General features: G+C 33.8%; 1 protein-coding gene across 1 annotated transcript; it reads right to left on the reverse strand.

The window, feature by feature from the left end:
* Window positions 1-7,615: 7,615 nt before the first annotated feature.
* Window positions 7,616-8,170, reverse strand: LOC136067029 (uncharacterized). The gene has a single exon (XM_065772249.1). It carries the CDS (start codon window positions 8,168-8,170, stop codon window positions 7,616-7,618), a length of 555 nt encoding a protein of 184 aa, XP_065628321.1.
* Window positions 8,171-9,854: the final 1,684 nt, after the last annotated feature.

Here is a 9,854-nt window from a genome sequence, read left to right on the forward strand (position 1 = left end):
TAGTGGAAATGAACATATGCACATGTATATATGACATGGAAGCATCAAGCTTTTATCACTTTATATTTTTAGAGGATCATCGGATACCCATCAGAGAAATGATAAGAAGAAAATAGAAACTGAAACAGAACATTCGGGAAGATCCAAATAGTGTGCTCTCTCTTTGCCACGCATTGGTCGTTCTTATCTTCAATTCTGATCTCTAGTTTTCTTACCCTACTTTTGTTCAGTTGGCCAAAAAAGGTTCCTAGGCATGCATGAAATTTTAGGACCGAATATGCTAGCATATTTGCTTATAAGGTCCCCCCCTCGTATGTGATTATATTGCACTCACATATTCGAACTTTGTTTTTAAGTACGGAGTTGGTTGTAACGACGTTTATATGTATAAGAATAAGTTCATCTATAATTTTTTTTTCTTTGTAAATTTTAGCTTTTATTTTTGAGTCTATATACATTTCTATCTGATTCATTAAAAAAAAAAACTATAATATTAGGAGTGGTAATGGGGAGGGTGGGGTCGAATCATGTGTGCCTTCTCCCGCCTCATCTCCTCTTCAAGATGAAAAGAAAACCCATGCAAGGTGTGGTGGGTTGGAAATATTTTACTAATTTTAATAAAATTGATGAGATATAGATAAAATATAAAAGATGTTAACGTGTATAATATATTGTAGGCTTTAGATTCAATTAGGTTACTTGTACAACACACATATTTACTTGTACTGCACATATATGCCTCATATATAAAAAGACACTTATGTATATTCTTTCATCATGAAATATAATACAATATATTCAGTATTTCTAACATGGTATCAGAGCCACCTTCTTGTGCCTATGGTTTTCTGTCCTTACGGTATATTTAAGAGCAATCTTTGTCTTTCTCGGTATTTTTTTCGCTGCGTTCATCTTCTTTGGCTTCCTATTGCTGCCGTCAAAACTTTCCGGTATAGTTATGCTATTGTTAGAAGTCGCATCAACACTGCAAGACTATTGCCTTCCTCAAACTATCGTCACAGAGCCAAATTTCATTCAAGAGATTTTCTCAACCTTATCAAATCTCAAGATTTCATCAAACTTCCATCTTGGGTTTGAGAGGGGGTGTTAGAGATATATTAGCCCATTAATATAGGCCCAAACCTAATTCTACTTTGTGTGCAAGCCAAGTCTCCTACTTATATTAGAAGTCTATTAGTTTAGGATTTAGTCTACTATATATACACATGTTATGATTCATTATAACACAGGATTTGTACTACACTCTAATATATTATTGATGTAACCCTTTAGAGTTTCCTCCGTAGATGTAAGTTGTTAGCCTGAATTACGTAACCTTCGTGTGTTATTGTGTTCTATATTTTATGCTTTTACTTTCACATCCATACAAACATATTCAACATGATGTATCAATGCTAATATTTAACATGGTATCAGAGCCTTACACTTACACAAGCCTCACACCTATTGTGAGACTTCCACTGACCCTTTTGGGCAGATTGTAATGAAAGAAGAACTTGATGTATTATCTAAAAACCATACTTGGGATTTGGTGACACTTCCTCCTGGAAAATCTGTGGTTGGTTGTAAGTGGATCTATAAGATTAAGACTCGCTCTGATGAGTCCATTGAGCGCTACAAAACTCGTCTTGTTGCAAAAGGTTTCACACAAGAGTATGAGATTGATTATGAAGAGACCTTTGCTCCGATTACTCGTATCTCATTTGTTCGTGCCCTCTTAGCTGTTGCTGCTGCCAGTAAATAGGACATTTTTCATATGGATGTCAAAAATGTGTTCCTTAATAGGGATTTAAGTGAATAAGTGTATATACAACCTCCTCCCGGTCTCTCTGTTGACTCAAACAAGGTTTGTCACATTCGACGTGCACTTTATGGCCTTAAACAAGCTCCATGAGCTTAGTTTACCAAATTTAGCTCTACCATCTCTTGCTTAGGTTACATGGCCAGTCATTATGATTCTGCCTTATTTCTTCGTTATACTGACAAAGACACTATTTTACTTCTCCTATATGTGGATGATATGATCATAACTGGCGATGACCTTAGTGGCATTCAAGAACTCAAGATTTTTCTCTGTCAACAGTTTGAGATGAAAGATCTTGAACATCTCAGCTACTTCTTGGATCTTGAAATCACTCATTTTACATATGGACTTTATATTACTCAAACCAAGTATGCCTCTGAACTTTTGTCTCGAGCTGGACTCACTGATAGCAAAACTATTGACACTCCAGTTGAGCTTAATGCGCATCTGACTCCCTCAGGGGGGAAACCATTGTCTAATCCTTCTCTTTACAGACGTTTGGTTGGCAGCTTAGTTTATTTCACTGTCACTGGTCCAAACATTTCCTATACTGTTCACCAGGTGAGCCAGTATCTATCTGCACCATGATCGACTCACTATGCTGCTGTTTTGCGCATTCTTCGATACCTTAAGGGCACCCTTTTCCATAGTCTTTTCTATTCTGCTCAGTCTTCTCTTATTTTCCGTGCATTTTCTAATGCTGATTGGGTAGAAGATCCCACTGATCGCAGGTTCACCACTGGTTATCACTTTCTTCTTGGTTCTTCTTGATTTCTTGGCGAAGTAAGAAACAAACTCATGTGGCTCGCTCCAGTTCTGAAGCAGAATATCGTGCCCTTACTGATACCACATCTAAGCTCCTTTGGCTACGATGGCTTCTCAATGACTTAGGTGTGTCTACATCCTCTGCTACTTCTCTTTATTGCGAAAACCAGAGTGCTATTCATATTGCTCACAATGATGTCTTCCATGAACAGACTAAACATATCGAGATTGATTGTCATTTTATCAGTTTTCATCTTGTCCATGGTGCTCTCAAGCTGATCCCAGTCTCCTCTAAAGACTAACTTGCAGATATCTTCACCAAACCACATCCTAAGGGACGCTTTCGTACTTTGGTTGACAACCTCAAGCTGGTCTCACATTCACCTTGAGTTTGAGGAAAGCTATTAATGTGTATAATATATTGTGGGCTTTAAGCCCAGTTAGGTTACTTGTATAGCACACATATTTACTTGTACTACACATATATGTCTCCTATATAAAAAGATACCTATGTACATTCTTGCATTATGAAATACAATACAATTACATTCAGACAAAGAAAAAGGCCAACCATAAGAATACTAAAAGAGAGTGAGAGACAGTTTTTTGGAAATGACAATGAAGTTTGTATAAAAGAATTAAATCTATAGAAATAATTAAATCTTTTTGTATACATAATTTATATATATATATATATATGTATGTATATATATATCAAATAAAATATGTTTATAGCTATATATGGTGGGACGAGCAAAACCCATTTTGACCTTGTCACCTTTTCAAAACATGGAAAATTATTGTGGTACTAGTCAAGCAGGTTAGGGCATTTTCACCATCCCCAATCTTAAATTGTCCGTTACAAAATAATTTTCTTGTTGCATTTCATATATGGCCCGGTCACGCAGGAAAATGATATAGGATATTTGGCTTTTTTCTTCGTCTTCTTCTTCATATTATTATCATTATTTTATGGTTTTTCTTACGAATGAGATTTTTTTTTTTTTTTTTTCTTAAAGCATACATCTTTATAATTATTTTTTTCTCTAAACTAATGAATCTATTATTTATGTGGTTTAAATTCAGTTATCAATTATACAAAGATGTTTGACTGGAACACAAATTTATATCTATGCAGAATGATTCCACCAAGTGTCTGTCTTCTCCTCCATCTTTCAATGACCAAAATTCAATTTCCATGTGAGTTGACATCTTGCTCTGCTTAACACTAATTCCATTTTTTTTTTTTTTTTTTTGAAATGTTTGAAAATATGATACACCACAACAAGAACGCCTTCGGCATTCAAGGGTCTCGGACCGACCATAAATTCTTGTTGTTCTTAACTATTGAATCAGGACTTACATTTTATATATTTTACCTTAGTTTTTAGTTATTGAATTCAAGGTTTTTTATTTTTATTATTAAATATAAATATGTTGTAGTGATCGTTTGAGGCTTAATACTTTATGCACGTTAATTATATTAATTAAATAGCCATAAACCATTTGTCAATCAATTAGTTTTAGAGTTTTATCATGTGAGAAGCACTTTCATTGCAGGGATCTACAAATACCATTATCAGACCATTGGTGCTTTATATGAGAATTTTGAAATTATATAATAATAATATATTTTGTTATTAACTTATTATTTTTCAATAAAATTAAAATTTGATTTTATATAACCAAAATGGTGCATCAAATTATAAGTTTATAACTGAAACCATGCAATACAGGAACTCTTTAACTTGTAAATAGTAATAAGCATTAAAGAACTAGGTAATCAAAATTGGACTTTTATATGTTTATATTGTACTTATAAGGTAAACTTACCACTTTTTACAAATGTATACAACATAAAATTTTCAGTCAAAATATATGTTCACATGTTCACTTTGGAATGGAATATTTAAGAACCCAATTATAAATTTAAGGGTTTATTATTGAGACAGTCTTACTTTCTTGTGGTTACTTTCTGCGTGAAAACATAATTAGTCTGTCAACTCTATAAAATTAGAGGATAACACTTTCTCTTTGTGAGAGAAAAATAAGAGGATGACACCATTCTACTTGTGCGTGAATGAGTTGAGCCCTCCTTTGTAACAACAGTGGGAAGAACAATTAATGAAGGCTTCTACTGTGTTTCAGCGTTTTCTATACGTAGAAAGCATATATATCTAGAAACTCCAGCTTGAAGATGTAACAAAGATATTTTGAAGTCCTTGGTTTCCAGCTCTGATGGTGAGAGAATTGGGACCACGAGGCCATGAATGATGAGAAAGCGATCCTATGTACCAATTGTGCGGGCATATCCTATTTCATTCCCCTCGCATATCCAAATTTTTGTGCGAATCATTTGGTATAAAAGGCACTATACGTAGAATTGCTGTGGCAACGTGAACACGAGGAATTGCCAGGGAAGCAGATGTGGGGTTAGGGAATAACAGTGCAATTCTCCTTTGGCAAAAGAGAACATGCACATACATATTGCATACTTCTGTTTCGCCGAAGGAGAATTGCCCTGCCATTCACCTACACATGATTATTTCATGCCTGCAACTTCAATACATTTTGGCTATACCAACAAATAAGCTTACCATGGTTTCTCTTGCCAATGTAATAGTTCTATTCTTTTATTGTTTGTCAGGTAAATGGTAAATTGTAACTAGTTACAACTGGGATCATCAACATATGTGGACTAGAAGTTTGACTTGAATTCGTGAATCCAACATGGGAACGTATTATCAAGCTTAAATAGATCTCTATATTATGGTGAAATATGGATTAGAAGAATATATGTAACACCCCAAGCCTTTTTCTTAAGAAAATTTAGATGTGCATAATATCTTTTTTAAGGCTCGGTTTTTCATGTTTTGGACCTTTTTGGGTTTGGGGTGTGACACATATTCATTCATTATCAACAATAAAAGGAGAACTTAAGTGTACGGAAGAGAGATGCAAACACAAGATAACACCGAGACGTGTAATTGAAGAGAAGAATTCAGTAAAAAATCTTTCCGTGACCCTCCAAGTTAAAATTGATTCATTAGAGAATAAAGTTGGAGTACATGAATAACAAAATACCCTCCAAACCTAGTTTATCCCATGTGCTTAAGCCCTCCAAACTCCTGCTACCGACTAACTTCTTGGAGCCTTATCTTCTCTAACTTTTTGGATCCTACAATTTAGTCCAATTGCATCTGTCAATGAATGGCTCCTTCCAATGCTTCCCAACAGTACAAAAATCTCACTTTACACTCAGAATGAGTGTGGTAAGTGTTTGAGCTATCAACCTCTCAAGGATGTAGAGATGGAAAGGTAGGAGTTGAGGAAAACCAAAAGGAAATGTGTAGATGATTATGGGAATAACAATCTCTAACTTTAATGTGTATTTTCTAGGATTTTCTCTCTAAAAAGCACTCCTTACAATTTGTGGATAATGAGAGTATATATAATATGAGTAAAGACTTGTTAAAGCAAAACATAACTTTTTACCAACCAGAGAGTTTCGCAAGTACTTTTCGGGATGACCTTACTTACGAGACACTCGCGAAAATCTTCAGTCTGACATGACTCTTTATCTTCCAGTTATGTGCTCTACACGTGACTCTTTCATGGGTAAGCTTTTTGCGAGACACTCACGAAATCCACTAGTTCATCATTTTAAGCTTGAGTCTTCACACTCTCTCACACTCATCCCTTACACTTAGAAACTCACATAAATACAGGGAAATATAATTGAAGAAATTTACAATCAAATTTGGCACGAAATTAAAGGCAACATAAATAGTTGTAAATTACAACTTTACAACATCAATTTATATTCTTTATGTAGTAAAGTTTGTAGTACCCCTAGAATTTTCTAAAATTATATGGTAATAATTGGTTTAAAAAAATATGCGAAAACACTATTTTAGTCCATACGTTTTGGGGTCATAGTCAATTTGGTCCATACATTTTAGTAGTGGTCAATTCAGTCCTTGTTATTTTTAACTTACAATCAATTTGGTCTCTACCAATAATTTCTAATAGAAATTGTTTACGTGGTAAATGGTGTGCACAGTTGGCACACATGTGGCTAATAAAATAATATTTAATTGCTATTAAAATACTGTGTCATAATTCTTTTTTTATAAAAAAACTAAGCAACAACAGACAAATAAAATAAAAAATTTGAAATGGAGAATTAAAAAAAAAAAAAAATCCAGCTTTTCTTGCACTTTCTTGGCAACCAAACCCAACCTAAAAGCACAAAAGTCAAACCAAACAATCACCCATCACAGATAAAAGATCCTACTTGAGGAATGAAGTCGCAGTCACAGTCCAAATCTAAAACATCAACCATGGTAAACACATTGCAACATGCCTACACTACACAGGACAATTATCAACAAACATTAAGCACCCAAGCCTCCCATGGTCTCACAACACAACCAAATCAACAAACCCTTCCTCTTGTCCAGATTACTGATTAGGTCAAATTACTTATTCTTCTTCGGTTGTTTGGTGAATTGAGGTGTGGATTTCTGATTTTGTGTTTTTAAGTTGTGTTTGGTTGCTAAGAAAGTGCAAGAAAAGCTGGAATTTTTTTTTTCTTAAATTCAAACTTTCAAATTTTATTATTTTATTGGTCTGACATGGCTTTTTTAATTTTTACAATTCCTGACATGGCATTTTTAATAGCAATTAAATTTTTTTAATCATTTCATTAGTCACATGTGTGCTGATTGTGCACACTGTTAGCCAAGTAGATATTTTTTGATAGTGAGTTAATGACAAGAACTAAATTGATTGCAAGTTGAAAATAACATGAACCAAATTGGTTGCTACCAAAATATATTTCTTCTTCTTTATAAAAAAAATTATATATGAACTATGATATTTGATTCTTGCTCTAATCAACATTAATCTGTTAGTAATGATCCATCAAAATATTATTTTAATTGATCAAATTAAACTTGGCTTTGTCATTATCAAATAAATTATTTAGTTGATATATTGTTTTTTTGAAACCAAACAATTCATTCATTCATTAATATGTAAAAAATCTTGATACAAAGCATCCATAGCAAGTGGTGGAGAGTCTTCCAACCAATACATTTCATCACTAATATTCCTAGCATGTCGAGCTAAAGAGTGTGCAACCATATTACCACCCTTTTTAATGCAATTGATTGAAGCATATTGCAACCCACAAAAAAGGTTTTGGATGTCTTCAAAAATGTGTCCTAGCAAGGAGTTGTTCTCTGCAGAGCATGATATTGCATTTATCACCAATGCATTATCCCCTTCAATGACCAACCTTGAGAAACCAACTTCATTGGAAAACTCAACAGCTCTCCTACATGCCAAAGCTTCAGCTTTTGCACTGTTATGAACAAAAGGACCCTTCACCGACAACCCAGCCATCACCTCACCCTCTTGATTGCGGATAATTGCCCAAAATCTAGGGTAGTTCAGGTCAGAAAAGACTGCTGCATCAAAGTTCAGCTTATAGACTGATGGAGGTGGAGGTTGCCAGGAAGTTCTAGTAGGTGTCGTGCTTAGTTGGCCCCATCCCGTTTGGAGAATGAGTCTCATGGCATGAAGAAGCTTTCATTGCTGCAAATCTCTTTCGAAATCTACTGTTCACGCTATATGGGAGTGTGGTGCTGCTCAAGATGTATGGGCAGGAAGTTCAATCAATCTGCAAAAGTGTTCAACTAACTAATGTGATGTTATTCAGCTATTTGAATTTCCTTTTGACAGGTTATCTGATGCAGATTTTGAGTTGTTTCTTGTTCAATCATGGCTTATATGGAATCAAAGAAACAAGGTGATGCATGGAAGACAGATGATGGATCCAAGGTGGTTGAATAAAAGAGCAATGGACTACCTCAATGAGTACAAAAAATCACAGGTTCAACTAGCTATACTAGGCATAGCACCGGCCTAAACAACGAGCAAACACTTGAATGTGAGAGCAAGGGATCACCCAACGAATGGACGAGCTCCAAGGAGGGAGGAGAGAGGAAGGCAAGAACCATGCTTTCAGAAAAGTTGCAGTCCGAATCTTATCTGAACTGCAAGAATAACTGACTAAGCCTNCTATTCACACATTTTTTTTTCAAGTTTATTTTGACACTCCATACAGAAAAAAAAAAAAAAAATGGTTCTGTGTCATTAAAATTTTTGTTGTAATCTAATATGAAACATGATTTTGAAGTGGTTAATTATAAATGATGAAAAAAAAAAGATGGGTTCATTTACATTAAAGTGATTATATGCTACTCATAATTGACTGATACATCAACATGTGGCAAAAAATAATTTGTTTTTATATTAAAAAAAAAATGTAGATTCATCCCTTCGTAATATGTTTTCTCTTAATGTCTATTTTACTCTTTTTTGTGTTGGGTTGTTGCAAAATCATGTGCACATATTAAAATGAACTTCAGGTCACTAGGTAGTACATGTCACTTTGCATGAGAGAGAGAAAGAGAGAGGGAATTCCTTTGCCAAATTTATGAATATTTCATCTAATGTGGAGAGGAAAAATATTATGTTATTTTTGGAACTACAGTGGAACTATACTAGAAATTTCACCTAATAATTTCGAAAGCACTTACTCGATCGGAAATTTTTGAGAAGAAACACTTACACGAAATTGATAAATTTTATTGAAAGAAAAATAGCCATAAAGTGTAAGTTCATGAAGCACTTACACGAATTGATTCTTAAAGTGTCTATTTTTTTTTTTTTTTTTTTTTGAACTGCATATTATTGGTTGAATTTTCACGGCGGTAGGGTTCGTTTAGTCTTGTTAAGTCAACTGGGTCCATTTTTTTTTTTTTTTTAGACATTTTTTGCCAACTGATCCCCCAAGCAGGTGGCCTGAGAGTATGATTCATAGGAACCCAAATTTTTTTTTTTTTTAATTTATTTATTGTCAATTTTCATTCCTAATTTTATTTTGTACAACCACTTTTCACGAAATGGATCAGGTTAACACTCAATTTGTCATATAGAATTCAAATATGGACTTTCTTTTCGTTTTATTTTTTTATTTTTTAAGATTTATCTATCCATTTTATTTTTTTACAAATTTTTTCATGAACTAGGATATGTCCACATGTTATTTTTCATGTAGAATCCAAATTTGTATTATTTTCTTTCCAGACAATTGCGCTGTTAAGATATGGTTTATGGCAGATTTTTTTTTATTAATCCACTTCAAGATCAAGTTATTAACATTTAAAAGTCAATAATCTATCAATTAGGCTTA

This window comes from Quercus suber, unplaced genomic scaffold, assembly GCF_002906115.3.
Source record: "Quercus suber isolate HL8 unplaced genomic scaffold, Cork oak 2.0 scaffold_55, whole genome shotgun sequence".
Lineage (NCBI taxonomy): Eukaryota > Viridiplantae > Streptophyta > Magnoliopsida > Fagales > Fagaceae > Quercus > Quercus suber.